General features: G+C 40.9%; 2 protein-coding genes across 8 annotated transcripts in view; both read left to right on the forward strand.

Annotated features, from left to right (window-relative positions):
- Positions 1-4048, forward strand: part of LOC117513522 — a 233660-nt gene extending 229612 nt beyond the window's left edge. Inside the window, exon 6 of the mRNA XM_034173690.1 lies at positions 3645-4048. Coding sequence (XP_034029581.1) covers positions 3645-3943 — 299 coding nt within the window. The 3' untranslated portion in view covers positions 3944-4048. The remainder of the gene's footprint in view (positions 1-3644) is intronic.
- The window catches only part of LOC117514797 (myelin basic protein-like), a 41370-nt gene continuing 29043 nt past the window's right edge, over positions 3928-16254 (forward strand). For 6 of the 7 annotated variants that reach the window (XM_034175384.1, XM_034175386.1, XM_034175387.1 and 3 more), the window contains exon 1: positions 4029-4180. In XM_034175384.1, coding sequence (XP_034031275.1) covers positions 4061-4180 — 120 coding nt within the window. In that variant the 5' untranslated portion in view covers positions 4029-4060. Of the gene's footprint in view, positions 4181-16254 lie in introns of all 7 variants that reach the window. The other variant, XM_034175390.1, reaches the window with a different exon arrangement.

The following is a 16254-nucleotide window of genomic DNA, read 5'->3' on the forward strand; positions in this document are numbered from 1 at the left end:
CACGGACTGGCACCTCCGTACTGAGCTGACCTAATTAAACCTTATGTACCGGCCCGGGCTTTGCGTTCTCAGGGTGCAGGATTACTTTGTGTCTCTAGGGTGAATAAGAAGTCTGAAGGTCATAGAGTTTTCTCTTATCGTGCCCCTGTTCTGTGGAATGATCTTCCTGCATCAATAAAACAGTCAGATTCTGTGGAGACTTTCAAGTCCAGAATTAAGACGCACTTATTTTCCCTTTCATATGGCTAGCATACTGGTATAGTATAGTTCTACTCTTTTCACTCTTTTAATTCATTTTATTAGGAAACGGAGCATGCCACGGCTTCAACTTTATCTAAATTCTGGGTCTTTTAGTGACGTTTAGGGCTAGTGGCCGGCGATCACCTTAGTGTTTCCTTTTTTTCTTGTTGTTTAATGCTGACAAATTATCCTTTATTTCTTGTCTTTCTGATGCCTGATTCTGTTTTTTCTCTCTGTTTAAGGTGCATCTCCATCCAAAGATGGGTGTGGTATTTGTGCTGGAGACCCTTCTGTCCTGTGCACCAACAACATTTCCTGTATATTCGTTTTGTGAATTGTTCTGTAATTTGTGTCTGTATCATGGCCCAAGCAGAGGGTCACCCCTTTGAGTCTGGTCTGCTTGAGGTTTCTTCCTCAGAGGGAGTTTTTCCTTACCACTGTTACTCTGGGGGTTAGTAAGTTTAGACCTTACTTCTGTAAAGCGCCTTGAGACAACGCTCTCTCTTATCTTGTCTTATTTTTATTTTATTGAAATTTATTTTTTTATCATGGTTTTATCTATTTATGTATTATTTTATCTTATCTATTTTATTGTTATTATTGTTATTATTGCTATTTTCCGTGTCTATGCTTTTGTTGTGCAGCACTTTGGAGACTCGGGTCTGTTTAAATGTGCTTTATAAATAAAGTGGATTGGATTGGATTGAACTCTGTTGTGATTTGGCACTTGGTTTCAGTTCAGAAGGTTCCCCGTTCAAATCCCACCCCTGCCACATTTCTCCATGTAATATGTGGAGATGCGTCAGGAAGGGCATCCAGTGTAAAACTTGTGCCAATTCAACAAGCAGATCCACCTTGGATTTGCTGTGGCGACCCTGAGTGCAAACAAGGGAGCAGCCGAAGGGACTTACTTACATTTATATAGCGCCAAATCACAACAAAATTGCCTCAAGGTGCTTCATACAAGAAAGGTCTAACCTTACTAACCCCCAGAGCAAGAACACAGGCAACAGTGGTAAGAAAAACTCCCTCTGATGATTTAAGGAAGAAACCTCAAGCAGACCAGACTCGAAGGGGTGACCCTCTGCTTGAGCCATGCTACCGACACAATTTACAAACGAATATACAGAAAATGTTGCCGGTGCCCAGGACAGGCAGGTTACAAAAACGGACACCACACCCATCTCTGGATGGAGCTGCACCTCAAACAGAGAGCAAAAACAGAATCGGGCATCAGAAAGACAACAAATACAGTATAATTTGTCAGCACTAAGCAAAACAGAAGAAATACTAAGGTGATCGCCGGCCACTAGCCCTAAGCTTCACTAAAAGATAGTGATAATAGGTATTGTTATTATTATTATTATTATTATACTATTTGATGGCATTGTGAGAAATTAAACTACCTCCTTAATTTGTCACACTAAGTTTTTTGAACTTGAAACAATTGTTCCCTTTGAAGTTTTGACTTTTTTTTTTTTTTTCATTTTCTCCTGACAGATCATTAAAAAAAATGATAGATACCATTGCGGGCGGATGCCAGTTATGTACCCAGATGTTCACATCATCCATCAGTAAACAAGCGGGATGTATCGTTTATATGAGCATTGCTTTGATAAATGTGTGGTAAAAGAGTGTGAGACAGTCCTGCTCCGTAATTACTCCCCCCCCCCCAAAAAAAATAATGCGGCCATTAATTCATTGCAATTTGATTTGCATCTTTTCTTCATCTACATTCACATTATGATGCAGGACTTGCTAATGTACCATCAGGGAAATAAGTTCCCGAGCCCTGCAGAGGAGTTGATGAGAGATCAATATTTGACTTGAACATTGTATTAAGTGTAATTCCACGAGCAGCTATGGCTATTCTGAGTCGAAATGACATTTAGAGGGGGGGGAGCTTGAAAGCTGCTCCTGCTGTGGACGCGGTCAGAGCATCAGATAAGTGTCCCTGTACGTCGGGCTGCAAATCCATACTTATAGGAGTTATTCTAGTGACAAGGACGGCTTTGTTCCTCTGTAATAACTATGCAGCCGAGACAACGGGCCAGTGTTCGGCCCGTATTAGCATGCAGATTCTCTGGTGTAGTGCTACACCATTTCTGCCGGCACAGTGTCTATATTGTCTTACAGACACGAACGCCCTGGATGTCCTTTGCAGCGGGAGCAGACGCGGCTAATGAGTAAGGGTTTAAGAGGGGATGTTACAGGTCCGAGCCGTCTTTCAGCACACTGGATAGAATGGGCTCAGTATATATTTAATATATGTGTATATGGTTCCCCACTGCTTAATCGTGTCACCTGACTGATCAGAGGTGCATCACTAGAAATGAATGAATGAATGAGGCACAATGTATCTCTCAAATATAACAATTTCATTATGAAAAAAAAAACTGTGGGTCTGGATCTGGTTTCAGTTGATGTTGGAGGATGGAGCCAATGTGAAGCCCTGTGTTTAAAAAAAAAAAAAAATAGAGACAGGCGGCCATCTCACACTGGAAAGCATAAATTAAACATTTTGATGATGTCATAAAGCAAAGTTAGGCAATATATCAAAGGGAAACCCATTGCAGAATGAAAGGAAATGCTTTTCTGACTCTGTGCCATTGAGGACTCAGGCCACTTCCAGGTGGATAAAGATGCCAGCCATAGAATCATGAGAAGGTTTCCTTTTATTTTTTTTTAATTCTGAGATGGGTTTTCTTTTGACATATTCTCTAATATTGCTTTATGACATGTTCAGTGTGTTTCCATTTGCCCTTTACCATGTGAGACAGCATTCTTTTTATCTGTAACATTCTTGCTTCATGATGGTATAAAATGTTTTCAGGTTTCACTCTTCTCCAGCATTCTGCCCTGATGACATCATAAAGTTCATTCTTTTCTATTCACACTTGGTTGGTGTGAACATACATGTGTTCCAGGTGAGATCCACAGTCTGTACTATACCATTTTAAATTGTCCTCAGATTTCCATGATGATGAAGTTTGCAGTGACTCTACGTGGCCGTCCCCGCGTAAGTTCACGCACAGTCATCCAGCTACTGGAGAAGTTCATATTGGTGTAGGTCACTACACCTCTGGCAGAGGTACAGAAGCTGCTGTCTGAGTTCATTTCTTGTTTCTGTGGATTGTTGGTGCTGACAGCCACAGAACACTCAGTGGGGAAAGATTCAGCAAAAAATAAAAAATAAAAAAAAAGTAAAATCCAGTTTAGCTCAGTAACTGCTCAGGTACCGAATCTCTGGTTTTCCGGTTGATCCCGGTTCAGCTGTGCCACGTTAGCTCTGTGCTGCAGCAGGAAGGGCACGGCTCTGTGAAAGGAGCCCTTTGTGCCGCTTGGCTTTTGTTGTGTGCCATGCAGGCCCGAGTCCATAGATGACCCTTGTTGTTTCTGCGCAGGCCTGGGTGAGGCAGATGCGTCGCAGAACAATGGCTTCGTCTCGAAGAAGCCGGTGGTGACTGACTCCAAGGGCGCTGAGGGCCCCCGCCAGCCCTGGCCCACCGCCAGCACAGCTGACCCTGACGAAGCCACGCCACGCCCCCACCTGGTCCGCCTTTTCTCCCGAGATGCCCCGGGACGGGAGGACAACACCTTCAAAGACCGACCCTCCGAATCAGACGAGCTGCAGACCATCCAGGAACACAACGGAGCGGCTTCCGAGTGCGGGACGGAGAGCCCCGACGAGGACATAGATTAGGCTAGCTTTTATCCCTCCCTTCTTTTTTTTTTTCCTCTTGTCCCCTCCTCTGTCCGTCATCTCTCGGTTTAGCGAGAGACTAGAACGACACTTTTGACACTCCCAGCGACGAACACCATGGCATCTGCAAGCAGCTCTGCGCAGGCCGCCTTCGGGCTGGGCCGGAGGAAGAAGAACCCCGGACTCCTGGACCAGATTGGAAAGTTCTTCGGAGGGGACAAGAAGAGGAAGAGCAAGGTGAGGACGCGGGGAGAGTCGAAGAGAGGACTCGACCCTTCTTGATCATCTCAGTTCATTCAGCTGATTCACTCCTAGAACCACTTTATACTCTCGCTGCAAAAATATTTGTTGAATAGATTTTTGTTGTTTTTGTCTTGTTGTACGTACGGTGGACCAAAGTTAGACGTTAGTCTTGGATTGGCTGATGGGTTATGAAGCAGCATGGGATAAGTTATCGTACAGTTCATTTTAATTACAAAGAGGCTTTGATTGTGAGTAATTTAAAAAAATAATAATAATTTGTGTTTTAGTTTTTTTTCTTTCTTTGAATAATACTGACATTGTCTCTGGCTAAATTTAATATATCTGTTGTGGACAGTGCAGCCGTTTCGTGAGTGGTTTTGTGATTTATGACATTTGTCAAACTGGTGTTAAGAGCTGCAGATTCAGGTACTCGTACAGGATCAGAGAGGAGACTCGTGTTCATCATACGGGTTTCAAACTCTACCTTATTTTTCAGTTTCTTAGACTCTTTAGTTCTTGTGCACGGAGTTCATTCTGCACCTTTGACTTGTCTGTCAGGTCTTATTTGGAGCTGCGAACATTCAGCCGCAGTGAGGGACTCTGCGCGCGCCGCAGCGCTCTGCTCCATCTCACACTTTGTGTTGCACATTTTCAAAGGGAAATAAACACATTGTGCAGGTTTGTTCAGCACAAAACAGCAGAAAGTGCACCTCAGCCTGCAGCATTGCAGAACTCTGCAGCCAAATGTCAGGATACAAGAATATGTGTTGAGCGGCGCGTAACTGCAACCTAGTGATCAAAACCTGTCTGTGCACGTCGCACGATAAGTGTTAGTTTCAGTACATCATGAAGTCCGACATTTGCCTCAAGTCTTACTTCAGTTAAAAACAGGTGTACAGTTGCATTTGGGATTATAAAAAAATAAAACCCAGGACAGTAGTCGGTAAATATTGGCAGATTAAACATTTATAACTGATTTTAAACCCCCCACCCCCCCACCCACCCACACACACACACACACACACACACACACACACACACACACACACCTGCCATTAGGAACCACACAACACCCTATACCACCCTCTAGTGGCAAATCCATGGAAGGCAAGCCTGAAACTCAGAACAGAACATGAAGTGAGGATGCGGCTGCAGATCCGAGACATTTCCGCACAGTGGTGTGCCAACACAACGCAGTAGCTCCGTGCAGTGATGATCAGTGTGTTGCAGTTCTACTACTTTGAGACATTTCAGAAAATAAGTAAACATCCCTAATATTGTAAAATTCTTGGGACTTTCTGTGGAACTTTTGTTGCCATTTTGAATTTTGCCGTCATTCCTGTAAGATCACACGTGGTGCCGTGACAGAAAGTACAAACACATGTACAGTGTGGATAATTAACCGCATGCCGTTACTGCGTTAGCAGTAAAGGTAATGCATTGTTATTGCTGCAGGGCGTTGTAGTAGCTCAGGGTGTCTGTGCGCAGAAATGTCTCGCCACATCCATGAAACAAAAATGTTTTATCATCACGATCTCTGATCTTCATCATCGATGTTACTGAAAATAAACATTTAATATGGTGAACAAAACCCTGATTCTGCACTTTTCCTGTCCAGCTTTGTAACCACATTGAGCTCGACAACCACCGAGCAGCATTAAGTAACGCAACGCTCCCGCGGGTTACACCAGCAGGTCGTTCTGGCACAAAAAAAAGGGACTTAACCTGTACACAAAAAAACCCCAAAAACTAACGCTTCCTGCTGCTGCTCCGATGGTTTTGCTGTTTTAAATATTCAGGGAAACTCAACAGAACAAACTGTGGTGTTTTAGCATTTCACCGTCTGGGCCACTTGAGCGCAGTATTTGATTTTCTCTTGTCTCTCTTTATATTTTATTCTTGCTGGAAAATTGTACATTGCTTTTCATATCAATAAGCTGTTTACACCAAACAGAGTTGTACAAAAAAAAAATCTATTTATGTATTCACCGAGGGTTTGCCTTCAGATGACGTTTATTCCGCCGCCGTTGCCTCAAGCAGGAAAATGGCCTTAACTCATTCTTTTTTCTTTTTGTTTTCCCGAAGTGATTTGTGATAAATTCAGATTAATTTGTGGTCTGATTTCTGATCAAACTTGTCTGTGTGTGAACTGTGATCTCCCACACGCAGATACTTTCATTTCTGTGGGGTTGTTGTTGTTGTTGTTGTTGGTTGTTTGTTTGTTTGTTTGGTTGGTTGGTTGTTTTTTTTGGGGGGGGGGGTGGTTGCTCACGTCACTTGTATTTGAGAGTCAATATTTGGCAGACGTTTATCCATTTGTAAATAAATGTTTGTGCTTTGTGTTATTTCATTTATTTACAGAATTCCCCCCCAATCTAAACTTTGTTAATCCCAAAAAGCTGTTTGCAGAACACACATTTGAAGATACTTTTTGATGATTTTGGATTCAAGGCTGAAATTACATGTAAATTAGATGGAAAATTGCATCCACATGAATCATTCAAACAAAAAAATTGCAAAGCATGTTAGTTTTCCTAAGTATCGCTTTGCTTATTAATTTGTTGAACAGTCTCATACCGGAATGATTGCTGCATATCCACCGGGATTTTCGTGGTACGAGCCCCTGGGTATAACACGGGGGGGCAGACGATCCCCACGTATCAGGGTTGCTGACCTCAAGTTTACGTGTTTGAACCAGCAGTGGACTTTTGCTAATTGCTGTTTTGTAATGCCTTCACCTTGTAACTATTAACTGTGGCGCCTGATGACCTGTCGCTAACCTGATCCTGGTCCTGTGTTCAGCATTTGTAATATTACTTTATTAAAACTACTTAATACCCTCAGCATTGTCCCTGTGTGTGTGTGTGTTTTTTTTTATTTGGATTTCTTTAAAGCTCTTCTACCATCAAAAGAACGAACATGTTAAACACTTCGTCCTTTTTTTTTTTTTAAGCTACCAGCTATTTTATTGCAGTGCTGAAAGATTTGGGACAAACTACTGTTTATGTTGAACAATCTAATATCTACTTTGCATGTCTGAGTATAGATTTCTTCAGAGTCCCATGGTCCTTTGCACACGTGGAGTGGTTCCAGTCACACACTAGCATGGTGTTGCACGGAAATTCAATGTTTCTTCAGCGTTATCAGGAAATTAAGAACCTTCTGGAATGGAAATATCAATGACACATAACCTGGATGTGATTCGTCCTGGGATTTCCAAAAAAAAAAAAGAATTTAACATTAAATAATAATAAATTATACATACATTAACTTACAGTTGAATACCTTCGGTGATCACATTTCATGCTGGTTTGCATTTCTTTTCCTTGTGCGTGACAAGCAGTGACATTTTCACTATTTACAACCAGTGAGTCGAACTGGAATCCCTCCAGTTGCTCAGGGAATGACGGGACCCTGAAAGACTCTATAGAGGGGCCGTGTTGAAGTCATAGATATGGAACGCTAACCGTAGTTAGCATGTGTCGTCAATGGGAACAGTGGTATCTAAGCACTGACCAAGTGATGACAAAAAAAAAAATGTCACCAGAAGTTGTGATTGGTTCTCTGGAATTTTACTCAAGTTGCTACATAACATGAGATAATTGCATCTAATTTGGATATGGTGAGAAAATGATCGACATCCTGTTTGCTTAAAGTTTGGATTACTTTGCTTGCTCGTTTTTGGGGGTTTCTTCCCCTGTTTGGGTAATTTTATTCACCTATTTCCAAACTGTCCAATTTTTGTGGAATACATGATAGGATTTTTAGTTTAAAAAAAAATCACTAAATCAAGTGTTGGTCACTAAATTGGTCGACCAGGTCATCTGACTGAAAATGCTAACCACAGTCATGCTAGCTGTGGATAATGAACCAGCTGTATCACCTATGTGATGTGACATCAAATGTGTCCTGTTGACATTATAAAAATTAAGATTTCCTCAGAATTTGATAATTTCCAGAAAACTTCGTTTTTCAAATAATGTGTTGACAGAAATACTGTCCAAACTCACCACCACCAAAAAAAGACAAAGGAGGTAAAGTAGCAACATAGTCATGCTAATCAACTCAACTAAAAAGCAGATTTAAACAGAAACGGTGCTTCTTTCATGGCAAGTGGGTGGACTGAGTCAAAAGTCCCAAGTCCGCAAACAGGTAGCATGAGTGGGATTGTACAATTTATGGTGACAAGCAGTTGTTCACCCTGCTCAGAGTGCCGCTCTCAATGGACCGACATCTCTGCTATTATGGCACTGTGGGATAGTGGGCGCCCACAGGCTGAGCTCACTGGACTACTTTCGCCACCCTGCTCAGCGTGCCGCTCTCTTTGGAGCGATAACACATAATGTGTCTCTTCCCAGATAGATCTCTTTCAGTGCAGCTTCTTGTTCTGACTTTAACACCAAGTTAACACCCAAGTCTTTCATCGCCAACTGTAAATGGTAATCATTCTAATTGTAACTTTCTGAACTCTTCCACATCAAACTCCATCGTGTCAGTGTTTACAGTGTGCTTGAGCAATAACAGGTGAAGTTGTGGCCACTCTTACAACTTCAGTTATCTTTTTAATTTTATTACTGGTAAATTTTAGAATTAATGTAGATGAGATATACTCATTATCAATTGTCTGGGATCTACTTTTTGTGCAGGAATTCATCAAGCACATCGGCCGCGGGCGCGTGCTAACAGAATACTCAAACTGGAGAGTTGTTCGGCCATAACGAGTGTGTCCATGTTTAGCTTGTCATAAGCTAAGCTAGTGGTGCTTGTGAGAGTGTGGCAGTTGATGTTTGTTGTTCGATGGGCGTGTTTATCTTATAGTTACTTCGCGTTACTGTGCCCATGTTTAATAATAGATTGTAAAGGACAGGAAAACCCGACCCTGTCACTGTGAGTTTTTCCTCCCAGCTTGACTGGTTTACTGAACCAAAATTCGCTTGATTTATTTCACTCCATCTGTCACAGTGGCGTTCCTGTAGAGCTAGTTAGCATGCTAACATTTCCTTAAGATATCTTGTAAATCACTTCAGAGGTGTTACCTGCATACAAAAACAGCATTAGTGTTTGTTTCTCACAAACCTTTACAAAATATGAGAAAAATGCCAAATGGATTTTTACAGAAATAGAAGTTGTTTCAACGTTTTCCGCCATCTTGGATTATTTTGTTCACATAAGCAACCAGCTGATGTCACGCTGGCTTTTTACTCCGATTGGCAGTTGTTGTGTTGCGGTGCTCAGAAATTGCATAAAATAGACTTCTTGTCAATTCCAACCTTGCCTAGCTGACGTCACAGTGACCGTTGTCTCTTCTTGCTGCAAAAGGCCCACTCTGAAAAGGAACGGCAGGTTGTCGTATTGCCTGTCATTGATGTTGCGTGTTGCAGATGTGACCAGCGGATTAAAAATGTGCAAATATGGAGTTTCAGAGATTTCAGAGATTCACCCTGATAAACCCGAACTAACACCCCAAAAAAACATCCAACCATTGCAAACAGTATATTTGCTCTATGACGGTAAACTGTGCTGCTGGTATATTATTTTGACATTAATTAATCATGTTAAAATTAAACGTTGGAAAACTACTGATTGGACTGCTTTCACATGTATGACTGTTTTTGCTGCCTAGCAACAGAGAGGACACTCATTAAGAACTCACTATTCCACCCTCTATAATGGTTGTTTTTAGAAAACCACAACACACAACAAAAATCCTCATTAAATGCCAAAAGCACCTTAATGCGCAACACACAATAACATTCACTCCAGTGCATACGTGTGAATGTTATAGTAATTATTACAAACTGTGGCACTTAAGTCAGCATGACTTAGCTTGCAGCTAGCTAAAGCAAACATATCGCTACTTCCTACAGTGTCCCAACAGCTAATCACACAATTTTTCCAAAACATCTGACTGTACCTTTGACAGTGTGCTAATTGTTAAATGCTGATATGTTCCATAAACTAAAGGTACCTTAACACTTGCACAAATTTGATCTCCTGCTCTCCCGTGCAACTGGTTGTGCCAATGCGTCCTGCTTTGTCCCACTTTACGCCATGCTATAGAAAATAATCATTTTGTAGCCAATATGGCACATTTGCTCTCAGAACTTGGCTCATTAAACCATTCTGTCATCGCTCCCAGAATCACAGAGAAAATATCTCCAGGTGCAGGCTGTCTCGTGTGCGTCGTGCAGTGGAGGACCCATTTGGAATCTTGTCTCAAAGGTAATTATTTCCAATATATATTGTCATGGATTGGGAAAATGGTTGCATTTTCATTTCTGCTTATGAGTTAGATAATGTATCTGTAAATCTCACCATGTTTATTATAGATGTAACATCTCATCATAGTCGTTCAGATTCGCAGCGCATAATGACGCAGTGATGCACAGTGTTTTTAAATAGGTTGCACAATGTTCATGAGTAGTTCTAATTTTGAAGATTTCCACATTTTCTTTGTGCACTAGCACGCAGCCGTGCACAGTTCACATAGATTTTACAAGGGTTTATGACAGGTTTACTCACTGGCACGCCAGTGTGGGGGGGTCAAATCTGTGCAAGTGTCAAGGTGCCGTTACACTGATTCTGTCAGTGGTTGTGGACATTTCTTCTGCTTTACAGTTGTCCAGTCAGCTATTTACTGCTGTACTGCCACCATCTGTACTGGAGTGGGATCACCTTTTTTGTTTTGTTGTTTTTTTGGCCTGACAATATTTTAATTTACATGCTTTGAGTGGAATTTGTAAAACCTGCAACTTACTTAACCCATATCTTGACATAAAATTGAATATATGATTGTAGTACTCTCCATACCACCCGGCACTGATGCCCAGTTTGCTTGACGTCACATCACTTCTATCTCAGGTATGAGTGGGGGACGGGACACAGACAGATGACTGGGAATCTTGTATTTTAGTAATCTGTTGAGATAAAATGGGTTTTGGAAGCCCTTATCTGACTACATTCATGACTCTTTATCCTTAAAAATTCAGACTTTTCTCAAAATATCATAAAAGAGTCAGAGCTCTATTGAGCTGAGTATTCCATTAACTTTAACTAGTAATGACTTCATGACTTTCTTTGCTAACAAAATTTTGACTATTAGAGAAAAAATTACTCATAACCATCCCAAAGATGTATCGTTATCTTTGGCTGCTTTCAGTGATGCCGGTATTTGGTTAGACTCTTTCTCTCCGATTGTTCTGTCTGAGTTATTTTCATTAGTTACTTCCTCCAAACCATCAACATGCTTATTAGACCCCATTCCTACCAGGCTGCTCAAGGAAGCCCTACCATTATTTAATGCTTCAATCTTAAATATGATCAATCTATCTTTGTTAGTTGGCTATGTACCACAGGCCTTTAAGGTGGCAGTAATTAAACCATTACTTAAAAAGCCATCACTTGACCCAGCTATCTTAGCTAATTATAGGCCAATCTCCAGCCTTCCTTTTCTCTCAAAAATTCTTGAGAGGGTAGTTGTAAAACAGCTAACTGATCACCTGCAGAGGAATGGTCTATTTGAAGAGTTTCAGTCAGGGTTTAGAATTCATCATAGTACAGAAACAGCATTAGTGAAGGTTACAAATGATCTTCTTATGGCTTCGGACAGTGGAGTTATTTCTGTGCTTGTTCTGTTGGACCTCAGTGCTGCTTTTGATACTGTTGACCATAAAATTTTATTACAGAGATTAGAGCATGTCATAGGTATTAAAGGCACTGCGCTGCGGTGGTTTGAATCATATTTGTCTAATAGATTACAGTTTGTTCATGTAAATGGGGAATCTTCTTCACAGACTAAAGTTAATTATGGAGTTCCACAAGGTTCTGTGCTAGGACCAATTTTATTCACTTTATACATGCTTCCCTTAGGCAGTATTATTAGACGGTATTGCTTAAATTTTCATTGTTACGCAGATGATACCCAGCTTTATCTATCCATGAAGCCAGAGGATACACACCAATTAGCTAAACTGCAGGATTGTCTTACAGACATAAAGACATGGATGACCTCTAATTTCCTGCTTTTAAACTCAGATAAAACTGAAGTTATTGTACTTGGCCCCACAAATCTTAGAAGCATGGTGTCTAACCAGATCGTTACTCTGGATGGCATTTCCCTGATCTCTAGTAATACTGTGAGAAATCTTGGAGTCATTTTGATCAGGATATGTCATTCAAAGCGCATATTAAACAAATATGTAGGACTGCCTTTTTGCATTTACGCAATATCTCTAAAATCAGAAAGGTCTTGTCTCAGAGTGATGCTGAAAAACTAATTCATGCATTTATTTCCTCTAGGCTGGACTATTGTAATTCATTATTATCAGGTTGTCCTAAAAGTTCCCTAAAAAGCCTTCAGTTGGTTCAGAATGCTGCAGCTAGAGTACTGACGGGGACTAGCAGGAGAGAGCATATCTCACCCGTGTTGGCCTCTCTTCATTGGCTTCCTGTTAATTCTAGAATAGAATTTAAAATTCTTCTTCTTACTTATAAGGTTTTGAATAATCAGGTCCCATCTTATCTTAGGGACCTCGTAGTACCATATTACCCCATTAGAGCGCTTCGCTCTCAGACTGCGGGCTTACTTGTAGTTCCTAGGGTTTGTAAGAGTAGAATGGGAGGCAGAGCCTTCAGCTTTCAGGCTCCTCTCCTGTGGAACCAGCTCCCAATTCAGATCAGGGAGACAGATACCCTCTCTACTTTTAAGATTAGGCTTAAAACTTTCCTTTTCGCTAAGGCTTATAGTTAGGGCTGGATCGGGTGACCCTGGACCATCCCTTGGTTATGTTGCTTTAGACGTAGACTGTGGGGGGGTTCCCATGATGCACTGTTTCTTTCTCTTTTTGCTCCGTATGCATCACTCTGCATTTAATCATTAGTGATCGATCTCTGCCCCCCTTCTCGGCATGTCTTTTTCCTGGTTCTTTCCCTCAGCCCCAACCAGTCTCAGCAGAAGACTGCCCCTCCCTGAGCCTGGTTCTGCTGAAGGTTTCTTCCTGTTAAAAGGGAGTTTTTTCCTTCCCACTGTGGCCAAGTGCTTGCTCATAGGGGGTCGTTTTGACCGTTGGGGTTTTTCATAATTATTGTATGGCCTTGCCTTACAATATGGAGCGCCTTGGGACAACTGTTTGTTGTGATTTGGCGCTATATAAGAAAAAAGTTGATTGATTGATTGAATATTAACACCCTCAGCCAACTTTCTTCCTTCTCAATCCTACAAATCCAAGCATAAAGTATAAAGCATTCACAAATACTACTTTATACGCCTTTACTTCTGTCACTTAATACATTTTCTAAAAATACTACCTGTGACAAAGTCTGTTGGGTTTTGGACACCAGACTGCTGTGTTTTTCAGGCATCTCCTCCCTGATTTCCACTAACTGATAGCAAACAAATCTTGAGGTCCATTTTTCTTTTGGTTTGCAGTACAATCAAGAACACAGGAATATAGTATATTTAATTGCTATTAACTGGTGTAAAATATCTCACTTGTGCAACAAGGACCCATTGCATCTTAAACAAGCAAGTATTTGCGACTGTATTACTATACTCAGTCCGACTTGGTTAATTGCACTAATACTGTTTCATTGCAGTCAGATTATCAGTTTAATTCACATTTGTGAATTTTTTTATGTTTTGATTGACATATAAAAGTGGTTCGATCATAACTCGTAAATGCTAGCAATTCACCAAGGTTTTGGACCGGGACTATGGCGATGAAGTATCTTGTCCAAAGACACAATTAGGTAGCCTCAAGCGATTGCACCTGGAATCAAACCCAGGTCTTTATATTCGTGGTCCATCTCCTATCGGACAGAGCCATCTGCTCTGGGTAAAGTATATATCCCCATTTATGTTAAATTATTGTGGTAAAAGAGGGTTTGTTTGTTTTTTTTGTTTGTTTGTTTTTTGAGTTATTTATTTTGTTATTATCAATCTGAAAAACCTGAAGGAGTTATTCCAAGTTACTGCTTTTAGCCCTGTGAGGATAAGAAAATGGCAGCAACCAAACTAGAAAATGATAAATTGCATTTATTCAGCCAGTGTCAAAGTTTTTCAGGGTTCAAGAGGTTCACAGACAAAAAAATCACACCACTTAGTCAATCGATTGCACACACACACACACACACTGCAAAACAACAGGGATCATCACCAAGGCTTAATGGAAAATACAGCTCTGCTTCTTATTGGCACGCTGACAGCAAGGAGAAACGGATGACCGGCTTTGTTTCTGTAATCCCTCAGATAACAGGGTGAAACTAAAACAGTACTTAAAGCTGAAACAACTTCTTCTTCTCTTGCTTCCTGAAGAGAAACATGAAGTCAAAGTAATTTTATTTTTGAACAGAGAGAAACGTCTCTTATTTTAAATGTCAAAGGTCTCTAAGCGAGTGAGATTTCTTTCTCCCACACTGTAACTTTAAGTGTGTTCACATTAATCGGCTAATCTGATCAGAAGCATAGAATGACTTCATTTCACAAAACGCTATATAAATATGAGGCGCATTCAGAAAGTATCCAACCTTTGGCTGCAAAAAACCACACTCACCCGAGAGTCTGAAGTCCTACTCCCTTTCGAAGTACTCTCCTTGGGACTGCACACACTTCTCCCAGCAGTTCTGTAAAGTGCTTTGAGCATCCGCTAAATGGAAAAGTGCAACAGAAATGCTGTCCTACTCTTTCTTGTTTGGATAGTAACTGATCTCAGCAGTCAGGTTCATGTTTCTGAGTCCTTGACCTCCGAGATCAGAGCTTATGGAGCCATGAAGACGTTATTTGGTATTTGGTGATGATGATAGGTCTAAATCTTCAGGGTTCTGGTGTTTCTTGTCTTACTCTGTGGTTGTGACACTTGGATACTAAACGGCGGTGACTAAGGCGATGATTAGTCTTTGGTACTAGGGCCGGGTTCCTAAAGAAGTCTAATATTTTATTTAGTCTATTAAACTTGCATAGTTGACTATGATTAATTCCCCAACATTACCCGTCTAATCACCATTTCACATCAACAACTAAACTTGTAGATTAGCCGTCTTATATTAGTTGATGATTTTCACAGCCATAGCGGACTTGCATGTACCATTGGCAAGAAATGGCTCCAACGTGCGAGAGTTTTGTTTACTTCTGGGTTGATCGCTGTCATGAACTATCCAGACTTTGTTTTGTTAACTGGCTTTATTAACATTTAGGGACGAACTACATACAAACTGCAGAACAACGTGCTCAACTCTTAGCCTAGCAGTTTCATTCTTCAGTTTCTTCTTCTACACTTTCTGTTAAGCCTTTTTGTGTACACAAAGCTGCTCAGCGTAACAGCGATACCCGGTGCCTAATGTGAGAACTGTCACAAACGCATCATGACAGTCGTCTGCTACAACCACAGCCAAAGCAGAGGAAGCTCTCCTTTTGGAGGAATACGAGTGATGTACAGGTGCTCTTGAGTCTTCCATCAAGTGGTGGTACATGATAGCTACCATTTTTTTTTTTTTTTTTTTTTGAGGTAAGACACTGAAGTTTTGTCGAGTAAAATAAAATTAGCCTCCTCTGTACCAGGCTAAAAACTTTAGTCGGGTAACGCAAAACTTTAGCTGACTACAACCCCTGGCAAAAATTATGGAATCACCGGCCTCGGAGGATGTTCATTCAGTTGTTTAATTTTGTAGAAAAAAAGTAGATCACAGACATGACACAAAACTAAAGTCATTTCAAATGGCAACTTTCTGGCTTTAAGAAACACTATAAGAAATCAGGAAAAATAATTGTGGCAGTCAGTAACGGTTACTTTTTTAGACCAAGTAGAGGAAAAAAAATATGGAATCACTCAATTCTGAGGAATAAATTATGGAATCACCCTGTAAATTTTCATCCCCAAAACTAACACCTGCATCAAATCAGATCTGCTTGTTAGTCTGCATCTAAAAAGGAGTGATCACACCTTGGAGAGCTGTTGCACCAAGTGGACTGACATGAATCATGGCTCCAACACAAGAGATGTCAATTGAAACAAAGGAGAGGATTATCAAACTCTTAAAAGAAGGTAAATCATCACGGAATGTTGCAAAAGATG

This window comes from Thalassophryne amazonica, chromosome 7 (genome assembly GCF_902500255.1).
Source record: "Thalassophryne amazonica chromosome 7, fThaAma1.1, whole genome shotgun sequence".
Taxonomy (NCBI): domain Eukaryota; kingdom Metazoa; phylum Chordata; class Actinopteri; order Batrachoidiformes; family Batrachoididae; genus Thalassophryne; species Thalassophryne amazonica.